Source organism: Lichenostomus cassidix, chromosome 17, assembly GCF_008360975.1.
Source record: "Lichenostomus cassidix isolate B80296 chromosome 17, HeHo_3.0, whole genome shotgun sequence".
Lineage (NCBI taxonomy): Eukaryota > Metazoa > Chordata > Aves > Passeriformes > Meliphagidae > Lichenostomus > Lichenostomus cassidix.
Window position 1 is genome coordinate 3,165,728 of NC_139497.1, and position 24,615 is coordinate 3,190,342.

At 55.4% G+C, this 24,615-nt stretch overlaps 1 protein-coding gene across 1 annotated transcript in view; it reads right to left on the minus strand.

The window, feature by feature from the left end:
- RXRA (retinoid X receptor alpha) overlaps positions 1–24,615 on the minus strand; it is a 91,852-nt gene that overhangs the window by 22,829 nt on the left and 44,408 nt on the right. The window contains exons 2-4 of the mRNA XM_085076865.1: positions 5,720–5,985; positions 1,559–1,709; positions 640–819 (exon numbers count right to left, since the gene is read on the minus strand). Coding sequence (XP_084932991.1) covers positions 640–819; positions 1,559–1,709; positions 5,720–5,985 — 597 coding nt within the window. The remainder of the gene's footprint in view (positions 1–639; positions 820–1,558; positions 1,710–5,719; positions 5,986–24,615) is intronic.

The following is a 24,615-nucleotide window of genomic DNA, read 5'->3' on the forward strand; positions in this document are numbered from 1 at the left end:
CTGGAGCTGTGGCCAGGGCTGGGGCAGGGATGGCTTTATCAGCCTGTCAGGGAGGCAAGTGTGGCTCTGAAGATGTGAGGGGAGAAAGCAGCACAGATCTGGGGTCGCTCTCACGTGGTGTCTGCTAAAAGCCTGTTCTGCCGGCAGATTAGAACAGACGCACTCAGCATTTAAAAAGATCATTTAAAAGAGGCACTGCCGGGGAAGTTTGATCCTAAATTTAAATTCCGGTAAGGGAACAGCTATCTTAAGAGACTGAATTTCTTTCTTCTTCCCAACGTGAAATAAAACCCAACATTGAATTAGGTGCTGAGGCTCTGGCACAACATGTCCAGAGAAGGATGTCCAGCTGCCCAGGATGCCCACAGATGCCCAGGATGTCCAGCTGCCTCACCCCTCGAAGTGTCCAAGGCCAGGCTGGAGTGACAAGTGTCCCTACCCACAGCCAATCCATCACCTGAGCACAAGCCAAGCACTCAGCACTCCTCCAGAGCCCTGCAGGCCACAAGACGCTCTGGCTGCGGCGCAAAACCGAAACACCGCGATTTTTGTCACCACTTTGGCACCCACCGTGCTTCCTCCTGGGGAAGCCAAGACCCCTGCAGCACCCATGGGTGCCCAGGCCAGGCCAGGCCTTACCTTCTCTCTTCATGCCCATGGCCAGACACTTCTGGTAGCGGCAGTACTGGCAGCGGTTGCGCTGGCGCTTGTCGATCAGACAGTCCTTGTTGTCGCGGCACGTGTAGGTCAAGTCCTTCCGCACCGTGCGCTTGAAGAAGCCTTTGCAGCCCTCGCAGCTGTAAACCCCGTAATGTTTACCTGGGGAGGCATAAAACTCGGGTTTAGAGGTGCCTCCAGCTGCCCTCTTGGCCATCAGTTCTTCCCAAGGTCTCTCCCAGCTGTGTTTGGGGGAGTGAAGGTTTCTCAGGGCTGGAGAACACTGGTTTGACTTGCACAGAATCAGGATGCCCTCGGTGGGCTACAAGCTGCCTTGAGCCAGGGAAAGGCCATTTCCTGGCCATACAGCAGTGTCCCTGCACTCCTAGGAGCTCCCTGAGCCCCCCACATCATACACACAGCCCAGCCTGCTCTGCACCACACTCCCACCCTCCACTGCCAGCCTGGAGCCCCACAGGCACAGAAGGAGTCCCAAAGGACTCACAAACCAGGCAAGCAGAGCTCTTCTGGAGCAGGAAGCTTTCAGAAAAGCACCAGAATAAAGGAATTAGCACGTCTTTATCTCCCAGGAACGGAGACGCTCTGTGTCAAGTGGATCTTTTCATCTGGCACTGTGACAGCTCCAGTGTGATCAAAGGGTGGGGAGAGCAGGGACACCCCAATGCCTTGCTTGCCAATAGGGTGAGGATGTAACCCCACTGCTCAATGGGGCCATGGGGGCTCCTGCCTCAGCCAGACCAGAACTCCTCATCCCCTGGGTGAAGACACAGGCACAGAGCTCCCACTGGCACTCCCTGTGCTGCCAGGAGCCAGAGGGACAATGCCCACACCCCAAGGCCACCACCCTGAGCCCCTGCTGGGACTCAGGGACCAGCCTCACCTGAAGATCTGTCCCCACAGATGGCACATATGTGCTTGGTGAAGGAGGCCATCGTTCCTGAGGGATGTGCTGGCACTTTGAGGACTCCGTTGAGCCCCAGGGGTGGCTTGATGTCTTCTGTGCTGGTGACGGAGTTCATGGGCGAGTTGAGCTGTGGGGGCACAAGGACAGGACTCAGCAGGGCCCAAGGACATGGGGACATGGGGACACGGGGACGTGGGGCTGTGGCCCTGCACTCAGACACAGGACAGGAGGGACAAGCAGGGGACAAGCTGCCAATGGGGACCAGGACTGCTCCAAAACACTCAGGACAAAGCTGAACCAAGAGGAATTGGTCAGCTCTGGCTGCAGAGCCAGCTGGGATCACTGTGGCTGTCTCCATGGGGAATGTCACAGAGCCACCACCCCTGCCAAGCTCTAAACCCAGGTTGGGCACACAGATTTGTGCCTCACTTTGTTGCCTTTCTCTTCCCTAATAGAGCTCCTCAGCAATTGCACTTGTCACAAATTAATTCAGGGAAGTCCCAGGGCTTGTGATCTGTCAATCAGAACGGCAAAGCTGCTCCTCTGGCTTTCAAGTCTCCGGGCTGGTGAGGAATATTTGGCAGGCAGATGACTGACAGCCACACAGCAGAGCCAGGTAAACCCACCCTGGAGAAATGGGATGGATCTGCCTCCCTCTCCCCCCCTGCCTGTGCCAGCTGATGAATCAAAGGCAGCTGGGACCTGGAGCCACCCAGGGAAGCACTGCTGGGCTTTTGTGCTGTTTGACAGAGCAGAGAGGAGAGGGACGAGAAGCTCCCCAGGCAGGAGAATCTCTTTCTGAGTCCCCAGGCACATGATCTCTGTGCTCCCCCAGGAGCAGGGGCTGCCTGTCAGGGTGAGCTGCCCCAGGAATTCCTCCCAGAGCGCTTTCTGGGAAGTGCAGCCAGTTCCCAGGTGCAGCTGGTGGCCACAGCTCGTGTCACACTGCAACCCTGGCTGTGGGGCTGAGGCCAGAGGCCGTGGCTGCCTGCTGAAGATAAAGCCTTTGGCCACCACTTCCCCCAGCCCCAGCAGCCCACAGAGCCCACCCGAGCAGCCCCCTGAGATCAGGGGATGATGGGCAGAGCAAGACCAACCCAGGAGGGTGGAGGTCCCACTGACCTCCTCAGCCTGGAGCTGAGTCAGAGCTCAGTCAGCCCCGGGCTGGGGAGGGGAAAGTCACTGGTTCCTCTCCCAGCACTGAGCTCCCCAAAGCTCAGCAGAGGCACCATGAGCACTCTGGGTTTCCCACACCACCCCGGCGCCTGCCTGGCCCTTCCCCTCCCAGCCAGAGCACGTGCAGGCAGGGAGGGGACAGGGGGTGACAGCAGCCCTGGTCTGGCACAGCACTTCTGCTCTGGGCCAGCACAGCTCCAGCTCAGCAAGCACGAGCAACCAGGGCTCTGCTCTCCCAGTGCTGCCAGCACCTCTGGGCTCCTTCCCTTCCCTCCCCAGCTCTCTGCACCCAGGACTGCATCCTGTCTCTCCTGGCAAGCAGAGCTTTATTCCTCCTCCCATCCAAAAACACATCCCAGCCCTTCCCCGCTCCCCCAGGCACCCTGACAAAGAGCATTGTGCAAAGGCAGACGGCGGCTCTGGCAAAGCCTAATCCCACGTCTGATCTCTCCCCACTCGCCCCCGGGCGCCCCGAGCTGCTGCCAGCGATGCCTGGGGCCCTGCAACCTGCATGGAAAGGCCTTCCCTCGCAGCTCTGGCTGAAAATCCTGAGCTTTTTCCCCGTTTTTCAGGAATTTTTAGGTAAGAGGGTTTGAGTGATGTGTTAATCCCGGAGCTGCTGGGTCTAGCCCGCCCAGTCTGGCTGGGATCACTGTGAGCTCCCCTGCCTCACACTCCTCATCCCTGGTCCAGCTCAGCACCAGCATCCCCTTCCCATGGATGCCCTGATTTTGGGGCTGTGTTTGCCAAAATCAAGATCTCAGGAAGCTCCCAGAGCTGGAGGGAGCACTTGGAGCATCCTCCAGCACTGTCCCCAAGGGCTGCTGGATCCTCACCTCTGCAGAACCAGATGGGATGGGGAGAACCTCCCATTTTTTGGGGAGGCTGACAGCTCCTTCCCACCCCCGGCAGAGCTGGGACAGGAGCAGACCCACCCTGGGGAGCCAGCACACCTCACACACCGCCTGCCCTTCTGCTCTGCTGCCTCTCCAGAGGCGACGAGGCGTGGCCTGATGGCAAGTGGCATCTGCCATCTGATGCAAACCACCTTCCATCAGTGCCAGCCCTGCCCGGCGACGGGGGCCACACGCCTCATTACCCCGGTGCTCTGCCGGCCGGGCCAGGGGGGCTGTGCTCCCCTCGGAGCATCACTGCCCTCTCCTCCTCCTTCTCATCATCATCTTCATCCTCCTCCTCCTCGTCCTCATCCTCCCCCCGCTCTCTGCCGGCCCAGGTAGGCACCTCTGCCGGCTGCAGGGACAGGGACAGGGACCTAATGTGGCCAGACAGGGAACAGATGGCAGGAGCCATTAGGCTGAAGCCCTCCCAAGTGTCACCTCGAGGAAAAGCACTTAAGACAAGTCCCTGAGCAAAGGACGAGTGTTACAGAGGCTGGAGCCACCAAGGCCTGGAGCCACCAAGGGCTGGAGCCACCAGAGTCAGAGCCACCAAGGGCTGGAGCCACCAGGGCTGGAGCCACCAGAGTCAGAGCCACCAAGGGCTGGAGCCACCAGGGCTGGAGCCACCAGGGCTGGAGCCACCAGAGTCAGAGCCACCAAGGGCTGGAGCCACCAGGGCTGGAGCCACCAGGGCTGGAGCCAGCTCGCTCCCAGGACCACCCCACCCCAGTCTCACTTCCCCTCCTGCCCCGCAGCTCTGTTTCGTTTCGCTTCCCCCACTCGCCGGCCCCAACCTGCACCTCACAACCACCCCTTCCCCGCCGTCTCCCCGGCTCGTGGCTCTCCCCAGGGTTGCCTCACATCCCCCTTCCCACTCCTTCCCCACCGTTTTGGCGCTGGGGCTGCTAATTTTGCTCTGGCTGCTAATTTTGCTCCGGCTGCCCGTTCCCAGGCGTGGTTTCAGTTCCCCTTCCCTTGGCCATGGGACGGGAGGGGATGTGGCCACCCTGCAGTGAACATCCCTGAACATCTGAGGGGTCACAGACTGAGTCCTGCATGGGACAAGCTCATCCAAAAGGCAAATATTCCACCCAGGGATGCAGGATCCTGGAGAAGCTGCCTGCAGGTCCCCAGAGATGGGAGTCAGCACGTAGTAAAAGGACCTGTTATCTCTAGGAATAAACCAGGCCAATATTTAAAAATAAAGGTGCTGGCAGGTGCTTGACTCCCAGAGAGGGCCTGGAATAAATAAAGCCCCAGAGAGTGGCAGGTGGTGGCCAATTCCTTAATCTGCCCTTTTACTAAACATATCCCATGCAAGCAGCCAGCAACAGGTGGCAGGGGCTGGCCAGCACCCCGATCTGGCTATTTTTAAAAAGAGCTTATCTTGCTCTGCTTGGAGGGGTTTTTACATAATCTTCAGCCACTGAAGGCCAGTCCTTGCCCTGTGAGGAGAAAGGGGCAGCAGGCAGGGGACCCCTGGGTGTGTACAGGTGACAGGACAAGGGGGAACAGCCTCAGGTTGGGCTAGGGAGGTTGAGATTGGCTGTTGAGGGGTAATTTGGTCACTGCAAGGGTCACCAGGCATTGGAACAGGCTGTGCAGGGAGGTGGTGGAATCACCAGGGGAAGTGTGAAAGGTGTGTAGATGTGGGGGACATGGCTTTGTGGTGGGCTTGGGTGATCTCAGGGGGCTTTGCCAACCATAACAATTCCATGATTCCATGGGGACCACGAGCTGGCCCTGGAGGGGTTGTGCCATGTCCCAAGGAGGGGACAGAACCACTGGAAAAAAATCCCAGACAGCCCTAGGATGGCTCTGGCTCCTGCCAGAACTACAGCATCCCCCAGGTGACCCAGGGATGGTCACTGTCCCCCCTCCACCCCCATGGGAGTGCTGGTCCATCACAGCCCACCCAGGGCAGCCCCACAACAGAACAGGACACCTCCACCTTCATTTCCTTCTTTCTTTTCACCTCCCCTTGGCTTCTGCCTGGATGAAGAACCCCCAGAGGTGTTTTCCCTGCCCAAACCACCATCAATGCCCCCCAGCACCCCCTTACCTGCGGGCTGCTGGTGCCGAAGCCCAGGCTGGGCGTGGAGGGGACGGACATCGAGTGTGGGCCCATGGGGGAGCTGATGACGGAGAACGGGGGGCCCATGCCGTTGATGGGCGAGCTCAGGGTGCTGATGGGCGAGTGCAGCTGGCCCGGCGAGCCCAGCGAGGAGCCGATGCCCGGCCCGATGGACGGGTGCAGGGAAGGGGTGGCCATGGGCCCCCGGCTCGTGGGGGAGTTCAGGGATGTGGAGTTCACCTGGTTGGAGAAATCTGCAAGAGAAGGAGGGGAGGAATGGGGTTGAGTTGTCTGTGCGGGGCAGGGTGGGACACAGCAGCACGGCGACCCCAAAATTCCCATTTCTCCATTTCTCCAAAATTCCCATTTCACAATTCATGTGACTGCATTTCTCCAAACCACCTTCTCGAGGAGTGTCTACACAGGCATTAAGACATGCTGAGAGCATTTCCACCTCAAGGCAGGCAGCAGTGCCCTCCTCCAGCTTGCTGTCCCCCAGCTGTGAGCTCTGCCAGGGGCTCAGCATCGCTGCCCCAGCTGATTCCCTCCATGCCACGGGATAATTTGGATTTATCACCAGGCCAGGCTATGCATGGGGAACACAGAGAGATGCAGAGGTGGCTCCAGAGCATCTGTGCATCACACGTGTGTGTGATTCCCTCTCTCTGTCCATCCACAGGGCATGCTGCCTGCTCAGAGGTGAGATTTGAGGATTTTGGAGGTTTTTTTCCAAGCTAAACGACTGGGTGGTTCTGGAACACTCCTGCTGGCTGAGAGGGGAGTGGGAGCAGCTCTGCAGGCAGCAGGACAGGCTGTGGCTGCCTGTCCCGGGGGAGCCATAGGAGGGGGGCGGGAAGGGGGGCTTATAAATAGACTCCAATTCTCCCAAGAGGAGACATGGAGCCATTCCTGGCACATTTCCTCCTCATCCTGTCACGCTGCTTGCAAAACAATCCCCAGCGAGGAAGGGGCTGGCTCTGGCCCCCGGGGAGGGGCGGGAGGAAGGCAGGGGGGCAGCAAGGGCAGGGCCACCCTGGCATGGCCACTGCTCCCCCAAATCCCACCGGGACCCCCCAGCTCACCCCAGGGACTCAGAGAGGGGGAAGCACCAGCACTGGGTGCTCATAGTGGCTCTGGGAGCCTTTGGCTGCAAACCCCAAAGTGAAAAAGTCTGGAAAACGCTGTCTTCAGCTGCCTGCACCCATCAGGATCAGCTGTGTCCCCAGGATTTGGGAACAGTTAGCACATGGATGTCACACAGTGGGAAACACTCAACCCACAGCAGCCCAACCCCAGCGATTTTCCCTGGAGATCCCCAATCCTGGTGGGGAAACCCCAGCAGGAGCAGGAGAAGCTTCAGCAAGGCAGAGACGCTGCTCTCACAATGATGTGGAACCAGCATCCCACTGCTGCTTCCAGAATCCCATTACTGCATCCAGAGTCCCACTGCTGCCACCAGAATCCCATTACTGCATCCAGAGACCCACTGCTGACACCAGAATCCCATTACTGCATCCAGAGACCCACTGCTGACACCAGAATCCCACTGCTCTCACCAGAATCCCACTGCTGCTTCCAGAATCCCACCACTGCATCCAGAGTCCCATTACTGCAACCAGAACCCCACTGCTGCATCCAGAGTCTCATTACTTTCTCCAGCACCCCACTGCTGCACCCAGAACCCCATTTCTGCACCCAGAATCCCATTGCTGCATCCAGTACCTCCCCACTGTCCCCAGCATCCCCAGCATCCCACGCCTGACCCCAGCACCCCACAGGCACCCCTGGGCCATGGCACAGAGGAGCATCCCCGTGTCCCCATGTCCCCAGCGTGGCCAGGCTCTCACAGGATGTTGACACAAAACGAGCACGGTCACCACGTCACCCGCGGCTGAGTGACGCGAGGGAGGCACAACAGGAACCCCAGGAAATTCCTTGAGGATTTGAGGGCTGCTCCTGGGGTTTAGCACTTCCCAGCTCTCTGGTTTTGGTGGCTTTAAAGGGCTGGGAAGAGGAGCACGGGTGGGATGGGCTCTGGAGAGCCCAGGAGCTCATTCTGCAGCAGGGGGACCCCAAAAACAGCCACGAGGTGATGGATGAACACCTTCCAAGCATGCAGCAGATCAGGCATTTGACAAGCACAGCCTTTCCCTTGACAAGGAAAAGGAAAAAAGCCTAGATTGAGGAAATATCCTTAACAGAAACAAATAAATTCCCAAAGTGATGAGCGCCACTCGGACTGCAGCACACAGAGGAGGCATTTCCCCAAAGGCATTTTCAGTGTGAGACTGTTCCTTCTCCTCGAGGAGTTTTGCCATTTAAAGCTGCTGTGTGTGACTATCTCTTGACCAAAATAAACTCTGTGCCTGCTTCTAAATTAAAAAAAAAATTAAAAAAAAAATCGGGAAAGAAAAGTCCTGAAAGCATTTCCCCTCTGTCACACCCATCAACTGCAGCTATTTTCTCAGTGTGTCCTTTGTTTAAGCACAACGACCTCTGTATATCCCCAAAGATGCCCCATGGCAGTTGGGAGATCAGAAACCAGAGCTCGTCAGCAGCTGAAGAATTTGCAGCAAAGCTCTTTTTCTCCCTCCAAACTGCGAGCCCGCCAGCCACAGAGCCTGGACGGGAGTTTTTCCCAAGGAATATGACATTTAGGGCAGGCAGGGCCACATGATCTTGCAAGGAGCCCTGGGATGCTCCCAGCTCTGCTCCATGGCTCAGGAATCATCCCCTGGAGGATGATGTGGCCTCCAGAGGTGGAGGCTGAGGTTTGTTTTTCCTGGTGCTCATCCCTGAGCTTTCCCTGGGCAGATACCTGCTTCTCCAAGATTTCTTTGGGATGGATTCCCACTTTAGCAGCAGCAGCCCCAAAACCAGACAGTGATGGCACAAGTGGGGAACAGACTGATGTCACCTTCACCAAAGTCACACAGGAGATCAGAGCCAAAGCTGGGAACAAATCCTGGCAATTCCAAAATCCAGGCAGCATCTCGACTGCTGAATCAGCCATCCCTCAGACTGAACCATTTTAGTCTTATCATCATCATAATAACAATTAGAACAAGAATATTATCAATAATTTGCAATAAGGGGGAAAACCACCTTTGTAAACCATTTGTACCTGATGTCCCTGGGCAGCTCCACTGCTATTTTCCAACCTCTCTGGCATTCCTGGGGCCAACAGCACAAACCTCCAGCCTGGACCAGCCAACCCCCAAGGCTGGATGCATCCCAGATGGGCAGCTCAGCCCTTCCAGGAACACCCAGAATGCCACCAGCCCTCCCTGTGGCATTTTGTCACCCAGTGCCCAGGCTGTCACTCGTGCTGCTGCCTGGCCAGGGCACGTCTGCAGCAGCTGAAGCAGCCTTTGCTGACCCAGCACTATCACCAAGGGCTGTGATTTTCACGTTTCTAGACCACAAAATGTCCCAGAGCAGAGGTGCTTTTTTTTCCCCAGGATAGCTCATTTGTACTGGAATAAACTGTACCAGCATAAGCTTTCACCAGAATAATCTTCATTTATGCTTAAGAGGCTTTGCCAGTAAAACTACAGTGACCTAGCTCTGTTGGAAAACCTTTTCTGGCATATCCTGGGAGTTACTCAGCAGCTTGGTGGCTCGGCAGTCAGATTCTGAGAGGGGAAGTTAAAAAAAAAAAATATTTCAAGGCACAAACAGACTCCCTGAGCTGTGTTTGTGTGCAGCTGAGGAGAGCTGAAGATCCAGGATCCAGCTCACAGCCCATCCAGGTGGGATCAGAGGGGTTTGAGGAGCTGTCACTGCAGGACAACCCCAAAAGTGCCTGTCCCTGACGCCAGCTGAGATTTGGAAAGTCACTCACAAACCCCTTGCTTCCGCTTTTTTTTTTTTTTTTCCCTCAGCACCTCTTCCTCCTTAATCAGAAAGCAAATCAATTCTGGGTATTAAACAGCAGGAAATTCTAAATTTGGGTTGCCACTCCCTTCCTTAAGTCAGCCCTTGGTGTTAGGGCTTTGCAGGGCTGGGAGGGGTGAGCAGGACCAGCAAGCTTCTGCAAACATCCTCCTCCTCCTCTGCTCCCAAGCATCACTTTGGTGGTGGCCAAATCCCAAATCCTCACCCCCAAATGCAGGTGGATCAGGTCGAAACAGCACTCCATGCTCCTTTTTTGGTGACTCTACACCTCAATGAGTGAAAATCCCTGTCCTTTTGCTTTCACTCCTCAAAAGCAGCTCAGGAATCTCACGTGCTTTGCAGACAAGGAACCCCAAACTATGGAGGTTTCCCTCTGCCTTCCTCTCACCTTCCCCACAGCAGGGATAAGTGGCAAACAGCAGGAGAACAACAGGATCCAGGCAGGACAGCAGGGTTTGTCCGTGGTTTCCAAATTGCCATGGTAATGCTGTGACCACAAGAGGTCAGGTCCTCACTTTTGTCCTGATCACAAACTCAGGGATGGGTTTAAACAGCCCCTGGCCTACAATCTTGAGTAAGTTTGCTCTCAATTTCCAGCAGCACAGCTGAGGACTGAAGGGAGGATGGAGCAAGAGGTGCCTTGTCCCCTTCCAGAGGTGGCTGTTGCCACAGACCAGCAGTGCCTGGGAGGTGAGCTGGGTGTGCAGTGTGGTTGTTATCCCAGAAATTCATCCACACATCCAAGAAATAACTTCCTGTGCCGAATCCGAGCACATCAAGCTGCATTTATAACACTCCAGGCAACTGTTTCTCTGCAACCATCTGGGTTACAAACACACCATCAGGGAATCCCTTGTCATTGGGCACCTCAAGGTGTCAGAAGATGCAGCTGTTATTTTAGCCAGAATTCTCTTCTGAGCATCTTTTGCACAGCTACAGGCAAAGGGATGTAGAGACATGGGAATGCAGCGTGGTCAGGTGTGCTGAGTAGCTCTGATTTCACCAAAAAGTAACTGAATTTGCTTTTTCTCTTTACCTTTCTGGGCTTGAATACAAAGATAAACCTGAGAACATCCCTCTGAGACTCCCCAAGCCCTGCACATGGGACAGCACACAGAAATCTGCCATTTTTCAGACATTTCAAACCCACCAGGTGCAGCTTCTCTTCAGGAACCTGCTCTGAGGTTTCGGGAGAGTTTCTGCAGCCACATTTGGCACCTTCCCCCAGGAGATGCTTCAAGCTGCTCGAGGACAGTGAGAAACTCCGTTTCAGCTGCAATCTGCACAGGGTGGGCTCCTCCTCCCAGCAGGTTTCACTTTGACCAAAATTAAAACCTCAAAGCCACAGAGCTTCTCACCTCTGGCTCTGCTCTCCTGCCTGAAACCCTCCTGAGGATCCCTCAGCATCTCTTTTTGGGGCATCTGCTTTTTGGGGCTTCAGTGCAGCATCAGGGGTTTTCCTTGGCTGGAGGAATCCCACAGCATCCCTGTGTGTGCTGCCAGCCTGGCTCCTCGCAGGCATCATTTCACCTGAAGGGTTGATGAGCTCTGGCACCTCCAGCAGCTTTTCCTTGGAGCTCAGCACGCCAAGCCCTCCCTCCCCAGGCAGAATTCCCACTGCACCACTCAGCAAACCTCTCCTCTCGTCCCACAGGGTGAAGGGGAAGTGCAAAGTGCTGAGCCATGGGGGCTCCCCAAAGTGGGATCCATCCCAAAACAGTGCAGCAGCACTCTGGGGAGTTGGCAGCACCTTTATCCCACGGAGCAGAGCAGGGTCAGCTCTGTCCCTGCAGCTCCAACACCCTCTCCCTCTCCAGCCTGGTTGATTTTCTCCTCTGGATTTTTCCAGAGAAAATCCCACTTTTTGGCAATCTGGCTCAAAGCACCACAGGGGGGCTTTTGGGAGACATTCACCCCTACCTCACCCAACATCAGCTGGACACTGCATGCCCAGGGGTCTGGAGATCCCATCACCACAGGATCCACACCAAAACTGGGATGCTTTGAGCTGCCATGGAGGAGGAGGGACACAGATCCACACCAGGGCTGGCCAGGTGTGCACAGAGGATTATTTGGTATTTTTGGCCTTAAAACCCCATCCCACCCTCTCAGGAGCCCGCTAAAATCACATCCTGCTCCTGCAGCAGTGGCAGAGCTGCAGGGGCTACCTCCACCTCCGAGGGGGAAGGACTGAAAAGAGGAATTTTCCAGAAGCTGCTGTCCCTGGAGGAAATGCTTGCGAGAGCCTCTTCCTCCTGCCCTCCCAGCTTCCTGCCCTGCATGGACACCATCCCAAACCATCTCCTCATCCCAAATCATCTCCTCATCCCAAACCATCTCCTCATCCCAAACCATCTCCTCATCCCAAACCACCTCCCCATCCCCCAAACCATCTCCTCACCCCAAACCATCTCCCCATCCCATATCACCTCCCCATCCCAAACTATCTCCCCATCCCAAACCATCTCCAAATCCCAAACCATCTCCCCATCCCAAGCCATCTCCTCATCCCAAACCATCTCCAAATCCCAAACCATCTTCCCACCCCAAACAACCTCTCCATCCCAAACCACCTCCCCACCCCACAGAGGACCCCCACCCATGTCCCAAGCAGACAGGACAGCCTCCAAGTCCCTCCAGCAGGAGCTGGGGAGGAAGGCAGAGAAGGGCAAAGCAGGAAGGGTGAGGAGAAGCCATATGGGAAGCGTGAGGAGAGCAGGGAAGCCCAGGGGGAGGGGAGCGGGCAGCTCTCCCCCACCCTGGCAGCGGTGGGTGGAGGGGGAGGGTGCACCCAGGCAAACAAGGATTCTGCTGATAAAGCAAATGTGACTCAATCACACGCTTGTGCAAAGATGTCACAACAGCGCTGAGAAATTACAGGCTCCTATTTCATCCCTCAAGGGCCGGCGCTGGCCCTGCTCTCACAATGCTCTCTGTTCTGCTGTCAGCGGCGCAGCGAGTGCCCCTAATTTACTGGCTGGGAACCCGCTGCAGGGCCAGCCCATAATAGGGGCAGTGTAGTGCTGCTGCCAGGGCTGCTGGGCTGCCAGGGGGACCGGGGGTGGCTGATAAAGGGCTCGACGTGGCAGCAGACGGAGCAGCTCGGAGCAGGGCTGTCCCCTCCCCGTGCTTTTGGGGTGTAGGACAGGGGGTTGATGTCCCCAGCTCTGTGCCCCAAATCTGGCAGAACTGGGATTCCCCGGGATATCCTGCTTGAGGTTGTATCTCTCCATGCTCTTGGGTGTGCTCATGTACCCTAAAAGGGAGGTTTGGGGGATCCAAAGGGTTCGATCACAATTGCTGAACTGTCCCCTGCCACCAACCAACCCCAAACGCAGCCTGGAGCAGAGGGGACTGCTGGACCTGCTGACCCCTTCCCAGCTTCCAAAGAACCTCCATGAAGCCAAACCAGCAGGAAAAGACACCAGCAGAGGGGGAGATGCTCCCTCTGCTCCGCAAAAACAGAGCTGTGCTCCCGGGGGTCCTTTCCTGATGGGCACCCCCAGCATGGGGACAGGGTGATGGTGGCACCCAGGTGCTTCCCAACACCTGCCCACCCTGCCCAGGGAGCTCTGCTGGAGCTCCTCATCCTCCCTGACCTTCGCAGCCTTGCTGGCTCCATCCCAGTCCCCAAAAAGAGCACGGTGAGAGCAAAAGCACAGTGGTCCCGCAGGTTGCTGGAGCTCGTTATGGCCTTTTAATTACATTCAATTGCAGTTTTATGGGCTTACGGGTAAATTGGAAGTGATCTGATTGCCCTTGAGGGGGTGCTGGGCTCTGAGCTATGAAAATCCAAGCAGGAGCCAGAGGGGAACTCGGGAGCTTTAGGCTCATTCCAGCAGAAATAGGAGAAGCTTCCACTCACTCTGGAGATCCCCCAGGCCATCCCAGTAAGGAGCCACACAGGTGACACGTGCCAGGCCCACCAGAGAACCCAGATCAAGTGCTGCCCCACTGCCCCAGCTTGTGCCACCCGCTGTCCCCAACACGTGGGGCCACACTGGGCCCCAGGGAGGAGAGATGTGGACAGGAGATGGGGCTCAGACCTGGAGCCAAGCTGTCCACTCCTGGGGATCCTGCTCCCTCGAGCCCCAAAATGTCCCTCTGCAAAGCAGGCAGGGAAAGAAGCAGCCAAAAGGATGCTGAGTGCTCTGGGAAACAGGAGTTCCCAGCTTCCTATATTCTCCTTTCAGCAGATCTGGGATGAGCAAAATCCTAAAGACCAAGAGCAGAGCATCCCAGCAACTCTCTCAGCCACTGGCTTTGAGATCCATGGGTTAAAACATGTTCCCTGCTTGTTAAAGAGTCCTGGAGGTGCAGGATGTGCTGCACCCACCCTTGTTCTGCTGATTTTGGGGACTGGCAGGAGGGACAGCACCTCCCCATTGCCTTCTACTCCACTCTGTGGTCAGCATGGAGAGCAACCAGCAGCCCACATGGCTTTTAGGGATCCTACAGGATGGGCCAAGCTCCCTGCTTGGGGTCTGAGGTGAGAGGAGGAGGAGGAGGAAGACACAGCCATGAATTGTAGATCTCTGGCTCCTTCTGGCTCCCAGGAACAGCAGCCCACAAAGCACCGGGCAGACGGATTATATTACGGTGCTGTGCGTGCACATTAATCCAGATTTGAGATAATTACAGTCATTCACTTGGCATAATGGGCTTTAATTGATCCAACGGGGCCTGGCTTGGTGTGCAGCTGGCAGCCCAAGACACCAAAGCTGCGTCGCCACTGACCAGCAAAACCAACGCTGCTCACTGGTTTTCCAGAAAATTAGTTTTCCATAAAAATGGTTGTGGTGGTTCTCCTCAGGGGAGACAGGAGGATGGGAAGGCTGCATGGATTTCCCACCTCCCAGTTGAGACCCAGCAAGGCTGGCATGGGCACTGAGGTCTCATCTGGTCAGGAGACATCTCATGAGCATCCAAGTGGGATGAGCCAATGCTCCAGAGGGCTTCACTTCTGGGAACTGGGCAAGGGCAGCCCATGGGAATGCTGTTGTCCAAGTCTCCTTGGAGAAATGCCCACCTCTCAGAACCGTGCCTGGTGGGAAGATGATCAGCAGATCCCTGAAGTTGCCTTCCCAGCAGCGTGTTTGTGCTTCAATGCTCACAGAGCTGGAAACGCAGATGGGCAAAGGATCCCGGGGTCCCAAAACAGCCATCCCTTCCCACCTCAGCTCCTCCTCCACATCTCCACTGACAAGTGGAGAATGCTCTGGAACGAGCCAGCTCCCTCAGGGACAAACCACCCACTTTGTGCACCTCAGCTGGAGGTCCAGGAGAAAGAAGGAGCCTGAGATCCAGGTGCCTACACAGCGAGGTGCATGACAAGGCAGGCCAGGCACAGCCAGGTCCCCTTCCAGAAAAACAAATTCCCTCTGCAAACTAGATTCCACGCACTTTTATCCAAGAGAAAGAAGCTGCTTTTGGTTTTCTGTGCCCTGCTGGGGTTCAGTACCACATCCTGGGCAGGAGGGGAGGCTGAAGCCCCTCAACACCAGCTGTGTGGCCAGAGGGATGGGCTTGGTGGGCAGTTTGCCCTTCCCAGGCCAGAGAGGAGGCCTGGGAAAGCTTTTCCCTCCCCCAGGCAGGCAAGGGATGGGCTGCCTGCAAGCTGCCTTTGGGTTTAAGTTTCTGGTTCGAGTCCAAAGCTAATTAGGCTGCGCCAAGTCCAATCAGATAGCCTCGGCTAATTGAGCTCGGCACGGACGGGTCAATGTCCAGCGGGGCTCGGCGTTCCAGGAGTTCTGGCAGCCCACAGATAACTGCCAGGGCCTGGGAAGGGGAAGGACCCCTCACAAAAATGTTCCCTTCGTGCACAGGCAGCGTTTCCCTGCCAGAGCTGAGCACAGCCCTGGGTTAACCCCTCAGACACCGCCAGCATCATCGTCCAGCCCCAATGGATGGAGATTCCCCAAAGGCAATGCTGGGCAGGGATAAAGGGATGAGTGGGGCATGAAATAGGGTGACTTCAGCAGGCTCTGGTGTCATCCCAATGACAGAGAACACACCATGGAGAAGAACCTCCACACCACACAGCAAGGGCAAACCATGGGAATTCCACCCACACAGCTCCTGGGAGCCAGGGACACCAAGGACCATGGAGATGGGTGCTCCATGCTCTCCACACAGCTCCCAAAGCTCCCCCAAAGCTGGGGTAGATGTGTCTGCACCAGACTGCAGCCCCCAGGCTAGGGAAGAGGGGTTTGTCCAAGCTGACAGCATTGCTCTGGGAGCCAGCAGGGCTGTGGGGTCAGGTCAGCAGCATTTCCCAAATGTGCCTGGGCAGCCAGGCACTGGGATCAGGGAGAGCAGTGATGAAGGTGAGGGGCTCTGAGGAAGGCTTCCTTGGGTGGTTCTCACCCCTCCCCAATCAGCTCCCCCAGCTCCTGACTTCCAGGGCAGATTGCAGCCAGGAAAACAGCAACATCCAGCTTCCCAGAAACCACAGACCTCCTTTTTCCCTCTCAGCCTGCCTGCACTCCCAGGCTGAGCCCCATCCAGCCGGGCAGGGAGATGGCAGCCTTGATCCCTGCTCTGGGAACACCGAGAGAATCCCCACATCCACCCCCGGCTGCTGGGAAAGGCTGCTCCTCTCCAGCTGACAAATGGCTGAGACGTTTCATTAATAAACCCCAGCTTCTCCTCACACTTCTGATTACAATCTCTCTGTTTGGATCCGTGCTCATGTTACACGTTCGTCTCAATTATATATTCCCTTCTCCTTAAATCCCCACTTATCTCCTTTACCACGTAAATCACAGAGTGGGCTCTGGTTTGGGGTTTGGTTTTCTTTTTTTTTTTTTTTTTTTTGCCTGCCTAACTTTCCCTGCTCCAACAGCACTTAGGAAAGAAACAGGAATTTGAACTGTGTGTCCTAGCAGCCTCCAAGCTCTTCTCCCAGCAAACCCATCCAAGGAGGGTGACGTTGGTCCTGCTCACCACCACTCACTTCCAGCCCCACCACGTTCACAAAACACTTATTTTTCACCCAGCCAAATCTTACTGGGGCATCACTGGGAATATCTTCCAACCACAAATCCCTTGGTCCAGCTGGAGCAGAACGTGAGACACCAAGCAAAGCAGCAGCACAGGGACAGCCCAGCCTGGCTCCCCCCGCACTGCCCCACATCCCTCTGGCAATTAAGGCAATTGCCTGCATGGAAACCTAATTATATCAGGGAAGTATTTAGTAATTTTTAACTGTTGGGCTGATGGCTCGGCTCCCTCCCCCTCCTGCATTCCAGCAGCACCGGGCAGGAGTTGCAGTGCTGGATTCTCCTCCTCTTCCACCACTGCTTTTAAAGAGCAAGAGTGACGAAGAGGAGTGATGGGCTTGGGTGGTGGCTCTGGTGACCCTGCATGAGCTGGGGAGTCTCCAGCAGTTTGCCTGCAAAATTTGCATGGAATGGCTGGGAATGCCCAGCCCAGGCACGTGGTGGCCTCTTGATGCCACCATGAGAAAGACACTCCAGGGTGCCCTGCCCCAGCACCCTGCTGCCCCAGGGAGGTGAGCCCTGTGCGTGATGCCCATCCTTGCTGCAAACTCAACACTCCAGCCACAAGGTTTGGGGTGCCCTGGGTGAGCCCCCATCCTCCACTCTTGTGCACAAAACTTGGGTGGGCGAGAGCAGAGCAGAGGCACTGCTGCACAGAGCCCCACCAGGCACACAGAAATAGCATTGCCAGGAACACCTTGGCCCTGTTTTTCCACAGGCAGCAGAGCAGGAGCCCACCATGGATTGAGCTCCACCACAGACTGAATCCTAACATGGATTGAGTTCCACCATGGGCTGAGCTCCACCATGGACTGAGTTCCACCATGGATTGAGCTCCACCATGGGCTGAGCTCCACCATGGACTGAGTTCCACCATGGACTGAGTTCCACCATGGATTGAGCTCCACTATGGATTGAGCTCCACCATGGATTGAGCTCCACCATGGATTGAGGTCCACCATGGATTGAGTTCCACCACAGACTGAGCTGCACCATGGGGAGCATCACAAGGACCCTCACACTGGATCATCATGGGCACACCCAGCTCCAGCTCCCTCAGGGTCCAGCAGGACCACAAGGCTCCCCCAGCCCAGCCCTGACCCCCCAGCTCCCCATTCCCACCCCGGGAAGGCCGGCGGTGCCTTTAAGAGGCAGGAGGGGAATGTGATGGCCGCTTTTCCGAAGCCCCATTAATTTGCCAGCGTCACATGCTCCACAGCTGCAGCCTGGCAGTGATTTATACTCCTCTGAAGTTCATCAGAGGGAAAAGTACTTCCCAGGCACAGCCTATCCCCTTTCCCCTCACCAGAGCGAGCTGCCCGGCAAAAATCCCGTGGTTCCATCCATCACCCCAGTGTCACCCCCTGCCCTCACCACCCAGCCCAGGCTCTCCCCTTCTCCACGGCATCTGCCAGCAAAAGAAAACTTCCTCTGCCTTCCTCGCCTCCGTGACCCACTGACAAGAAAGCCATTAATTAATAAGGGGCAGCGCCGATTCTGCTCCTCCGCAGCCTGCAGAGCCCCCTCCTCCCCATCGCCAGGCCCCGTAGCCAAAATAAACGTCAGGGAGGAGGCGGGCGTCCCCTCCTCCTGCCGCCACCCCCCTGCACGCCGTCCTCCGGGGAGGTTCAAAAGTTCAAGATTTTCACATTTCCCTAACGTTATTTCAGGAAATTGCTGGAGAAAGGAAAGCCGGCGCTGCCGAAAAAGCGATCCGCGGGTGGATCCAGCGAGACACAGAATGCAGAGCAGGGCTGGGTGTGCGCCAGGCGTGGGTCGGAAGGAGCCCCATCCTCATTTTTTTGGCTCAGGAGCTCCCTTGCACACCGCTGGCTTTCACTGAGTTTTTCCTTAAAGCAAAGCCTGAAATCACCCACGGCCACTCCAGCCCCAGAGGTGGCAAACACTGGGATAAGCTGCCACACCTTGGGTCACTCTCCAGAACTAGGATGTTCAGAGCACCAGCACTGATCCAACTGTGGCAGCAGTTTTGGGGGTGATGCTGCCAAGCTGGTTCAAAGCACTCCCAAAAACATCCCTCGGTGTAGAGAACGTGGGTGCCACAGTCCTGGGTCCCCAAGGAATGACAGCTTGGCCCCAGATGTGTGCAGGGCTCCCTGCAAACACCGCCCTGACGTGTGTTTGGGTTCCCTCCTTCCTTCCTTCCTCTCAAAACCCTCCGAATTTCACATTTGCGCAAACCTCAAAAGCGCCCGAGTCGCACCTGGGTTTGCATCAAAACCAGGCTCAACGACAGCCTCCGCTGCAGGCTCGTGGGAAAGGTTCGTAAAACTACTGAAACTCCTGGCAAACCTGAATTTGGGGTTAGAATGAAACATGAAACTCGGCTGCTTTCATGTGGTTTGGGGTTTTTGTTGCAAAACATTCGGCGCAGCAGCTCCGGGCGAGAGCGCGACAGGCGAGCACACGGCAGCGTGTCCACAGGAGTGAGGAATTCAGGAATTCGGATACACCTTGGCAAATGATTAACCGGGACTGGGAGCCACCTCATTAGCCTGGGGGCTGGAGCAGTGCCACCAGCATGGGGCAGGGACCCAAGGCAGGGAGGTTGCCTCGCACCGGCGCGGCTCTGACGGATCTGTGGTGGTGGAAGAGCCTGGATGTGCCATAGCATGTGGAAATGTGCCTCAGGAAGATGCTGGCAGCTCCCTGTGGGAGGAAGGGATCCCAACCATTGTGCTCCTGAGGGCCATCTCATCCCAACAGGGCACTGCACATCTTTTCCCTGCCCAGGGCACACTCAGCTGATGGCAAAGAGTGGGTGGGAAACCTTCCTTGCCCAGTATTGCTCCACTCCATGCAGAAGATTGGTTTGCTGTGGGGTTTTCTAACTTTGCTGAGTTCTTGGGGTGCTTGGAGTTGGAGCTTTGGGTCCACTTTGGCCACACTGTCCCCACTGATTCCAGTTGGTAAGTGGTGGTGGAGACAACCATAAAAATGAACAGCCTAAGTATCCCAGATGACTGATTTCCTTGGAGGAACAGTTCTTCCCAGATATCCATCACCCTCAGCCTCCATTAAACCCTTGCTCTCCAACAGCTCCTCAAGGTCTGGGTGTCACCCAGGCCACCACAGGCAGGGAAGAACCACAGTGGATCAATATCTGCATTCTCCCACCCATCCCTGAGGCTCTTCATGGCCAGCAGGGAGCCGGGACAGTGCAGGCACCGAGCCAGGCTGTGATGGATCTCCAGGCACTGTGGTTTCCAGGAGAAACCACATCCCAAAAGAGGGAGCAGGACCCAGCCTGGGTCAACTGGAATCCAGAGCTGATTAAGGAAGTTTATATTAATTACAGAAATGTGTTAATTACCCTGGGAAAGCCACCAAGCTTGAAACGCTGTGCAGACACCTCCTGCTCCCCTGGAACAGCTCAGTCCCTTCTCACCCCAGCCTTCCCCATTCCATCCCTGCAGGGACCTCTGCCAGTATTACCCTCCTCACTCCCACCTCCTATTTACACCCCTGGACCACTTTTCTCCCATTCTTAAAAATTTCAAAGCTGCCCATCCTAAAGCATTGCTGCAAATTCCCAAGACATCCCCAAGTAGGTTTATGTTTACACAGAACCCAGGTGACACCAGGGCCAAGAGGCAGCCCTGGGATGTTGGGTCACTTTCTGAACCCAGCCCAGCCTAGGAAGGGATTAAACTCATTCATATCTACACTATAAATAACAATAATCATAATAATGTCATTTTTGCAGCGTGGTCCTTTCAATATGGGATGATGAATGGATTTGTAACGAGCGGCGGTAAAGATTTTCAAGCCATCTAATTAGGCGGCCGTTTCCTTTCCAGACATGCCCAAATCTCTTTGGAAAAGGAAACGTGGCCTCCAATGCTCCCTCTCTGCTGTGGGAAGGCTACCCTGTATCCTGAAGATTAATCAGAAACTCAGCTTGCCCCGGGTCACCGTTTGGAATCCCCAATTTCCGATATCCCAGAGCTGAAGGAGCACCCAGAGGGAGCTGGGATCACACAAGCTCTGCTCCATGAAGATCCCAAAATCTCCAGGAGGTGCTGCTGTGCAGAACCATCCTGTTTCCCACTGTGGAAAGCTCAAACACGATGGGAAGGAGAAATGGGCAGGGTAAGGGATGGGGAAGCTCATCCCAAGGCCTGTGCTGATGTGTTTTTCTGTTCCTGCCCGGCATTCCCAGAAAACACTAACTTCATTATTGATTTCTGCTCATTTGTCATTTTTATAACCTGGCCAGCACTTCTCCTGAGGGCTGTGACTAATTCCACTTCCCCAGGCTGGAAGGGGTGAGAGCCTTTAACTCTTTCAGGATGAACTCCACAGAAATCCCAAATGTTCAGCACCTCATCCATGACAATAGGGACAACATGCCATGGTGTGGGGAGCCACCAGCCCGGGAAAACCCTCAATTCTGGGAAGGTTGATGGAAGCAGCAATCCTTCCCTCTTTCCAGGCACTTCCCAGCAAAGCCTCAGGATGGAACTCCCAGAGGAGAAAGTCCATTGAGTTAAATGCAGCAGATGCTGCTTCCGAGGGGTGGGATACAGGGAATACCAACCACGACATCTGCAATTACGGAAAGCCAGATAAAGAAAATCAAATCTCATGCTTCAGGGCATGGGCTGATGAGTCCAAGGGTCAGGAAGGAATTTCTCTCCCCTTACACAGCAGTGCACAATTGGGTCAGTGCATTACCGGGTGCCACAAGTCCAGGATTGTTTTTTCCTTTTCCTTTTGGAAGCTTTTGGCACAAAAGCTGTGTATGAAGGAGCTGATGCCTCTCCCATCACCCACATTCCTAAAACTTGGCATCCCTATTCCCAGATGCTCCAGGTCAGTCCCTCTGCCCTGACACTGCTCCACGGTGCTCCCTGTCCCTCTCAGCCTTAATCATTTCTACCACAATCAACTAAATTAGAACAAAACCACCCTGAGAAAGATCCTTTTCTTCCCCACCATCTGAAAAACGCAGTGTACACCTCTGGTGCTGTTTAAACAACAAGCAGGAATAATAAAAGCAGCAATGTTGGCTTAGGAAATATTGCACTGGAAAAGGGGATGAATGGAGAGAAAGGAGCACAAAACCCCCGATGGTTTTGTTCCCAGAGTTTGGGAAGTGTTTGTGGTAACAGCGGTTGCTCTCACTTCACGCCTCATCCAGCATCCTTTCCCTTCCTTGAGCAACTTCCCTGTGCTAAAACTTGCTTAGCTGGGAGGATCTAACCACAGGGAAGAGGCTCGGATTTCAAATTAAAACAAAGCAATGAGCAAACAAACACAAATTCACTCTGGAACACAAGTCTATCTGCATCAGCCCTTGCTAAGCCAGGCTTTGCCAAGCCACACGCTTCCTAATCCTGACAAACAGTTGCTGGCCTTTCCCACTGCCAGGCAGTGATTCCCTGTCACCAGGGGTGGCATTTTCCAGCAGGATCTGAACTGGTCACACTCTGCACCTGCCAGAGCCACCAGCTTTCCTGTGAAACCACACCACAAATCCTGTCAAATAGCTTTGATTGGGTTTTTGTCAAACAAGAGCTGTGATCAGTGCAATCTGAGTACTGAATTAATGCACCCAACTGGCCTCGCTGTGACCATCTACCCAGCATGGGATTTGGGGGGCTATAGCTCCAGGCTGGGATGTGGCACCCTTGTCCTCCTGCTGCCAGGAACCCATGGATGAGGAGCCTGAGCCCCCTGGCCACCATCACCTGGCTCTGCCACCTCGCTGTCAAGCTCATTTTGGAATTCAGCGCGAGATGAGCTGTCCCAGAAAGGTGGAAATCAGCCAGAGGGTGGCTGCTGAGCTCCAAAACCCACCCCAGCCCACCAACCTCACGGCACCACGAGGGCACATCCACAGGCAGGGAGTCACGTCTGCACAGGGAAGGCTGGGGAGCTGGAATCAAAGGTATGAGAGATGGGATTGAATGGGATTTGGCATGCCCAGACTCAGTCCCAGACAAGAAAGCAGGAGCAGAAGGCTGGGATGGGGCAATGGGAGTGGGAGAATAGTTTGCAGGGGAATGTTTGAAGGAGCCTGTGGTGGCTTGCTTGGGGAAAAGGGGAAAAAAAATAAAAGAGGAATGAAACAAAAGAAAGGAAAGGAGAGGGAAGCAGCTGTGGAAGGGGCTGGTGCTGGGGCCAGGCACTGGGAGGGCTGTGTGTGGCACCATCTCCAGCAGTTCTCTCCCTGCTGGGCAGGGCTGGACATGTGGAAAGGCTTGGAAAACCAAACCAAAGGGAGCAGTGGATGGTGCCAGGAGCCAGCAGCAGGGAAGGATCAGTGCAGAGAGACAGCACAGAGCTGGGGACAGTCCTGCAGCCAAGGGGACAGGAGGGGGCTGTGCTGGGAGCTCATCTCTGTCCTTGGCATCATTTGGTATTTCAGTGCCCAGGGTTCCCCAAGTGATGGAGACACAGAGCCTCACCTGCCTGCATCCACCTCCCCATCCTGTGACTCAATAAACCTCCAGGAATGCCCAAAAATCCCAACTCACACCAAACCAGGAAACTGTGGCCACCATGGAGATGTCCTCCCCTAAAAACATCATGTCCCAGAGCTGGTGTGAGGGCAGAGAGGAGGAAACATCCCTTCTCCTCCAGCCCCATCCAGCAGAACAGCTTGGAGCAAGCTGGGAACATCACCCATGCTGGGAACAAAGCAGTGGTTGTGTCCTGGTCACTGGGAGAGCTGGGAGGGGAGTTTCTGTTTTAAGTAGAAAGGCTTGGGGGAGTTGTTTTTTCCTTTTTTTTTTTCCTTTCTTTTTGTGGGTTTGCTTTTTTTCCGTGTTAACTGAAAATGTCAATGAAACCAGGACTGTTCCCAGAAAAAGGACTTACACAGATGAATTAATTTCATGTTTGGGGGAAGTAACAATGGAAATTCTCAAAAGATCCCATGTCGACAGCTGTTTTTTTTAACAAAAACAAGTTTTGTATTGAAACAATTTCTTGTTTCTGCTCCTTTGCAGCGAGATGAAATTCTGCAAAGGCTGAAATCAAACCAAACAGAAAGGACCACTTGGAACCTTGAGAGAACTTCATTAATCCCATCCAACACTCTCAGGCTTGGGTTCCCAAGGAGGTGTTGGTTCAATGGGATGGGGACTGGACAGGGCTGAGGTGACACACCCCCATGTCCCATTAAGGTCACCCCAGGGGCAAGATCTGGCTCTAGGACCCCAAACCTAAGTGAGCCCAAAACATACCCTGACACTGCAGGACACCAAAAGGTGACACTGCATTTCTGAGCTCCACAGCACTAAAAAAATCCCCCAAAAGAGAAAGCAGAGGCTGAGTCATGAGTCAGGGCTGCAGCACTGTGAGGTGTCCAGGGTCAGCCTGGGAGGATTTGGCTCTGGGGCTCCACCCAGCACTGCAGGAATGGTGTTTTCCTCCATTCCCCACCACCTCTCCTCCTCCATCCCCGAGTCCTGCAGGAACCCTCAGATCTGCCATTTGCCTCAATCTGCTTCGAATTACCACAACAATGCTGGGCCCCGAGTGGACATGTAAAGTGTCTCAAATTTATTGTAATTTTAAGCCGTCCCTAAAACTGCACAGACATTGCTGGAATATTTCCTCCTCCTCCTCCAAGACCCTCCAATGACTCCGCGAGGCAGCGAGAGGGACAGGCAGGAGGGGATGAGTGGAGCCAGCTGCCTCTGCTGGCTGTGCTGGGGGCATGGGAAGGGAGCAGAGGGGGTCCCCGAGGTGATGCTGAGCCCGGGGCAATGTCCCCATGGCCCTGCGGTGACAGTCAGAGCCGAGCGGCTGCTGAACTCACACTGGTGTCCTGCTGCAGGGAGGGACAGCCCAGGGCAGAGGGGTTTGGCTGGGGCAGGACCACCCTGCATGGCTGGGAGCCCACCAGGGACAGTCCCTTGCTGTCCCTCAGCTCCCTGCATGGAGCTGGCTTTTCCCAGGGCAGCAACTGAGATGACTTGGGATGTGCCAGGGCAGCTGTGCCAGCAGGGTGAC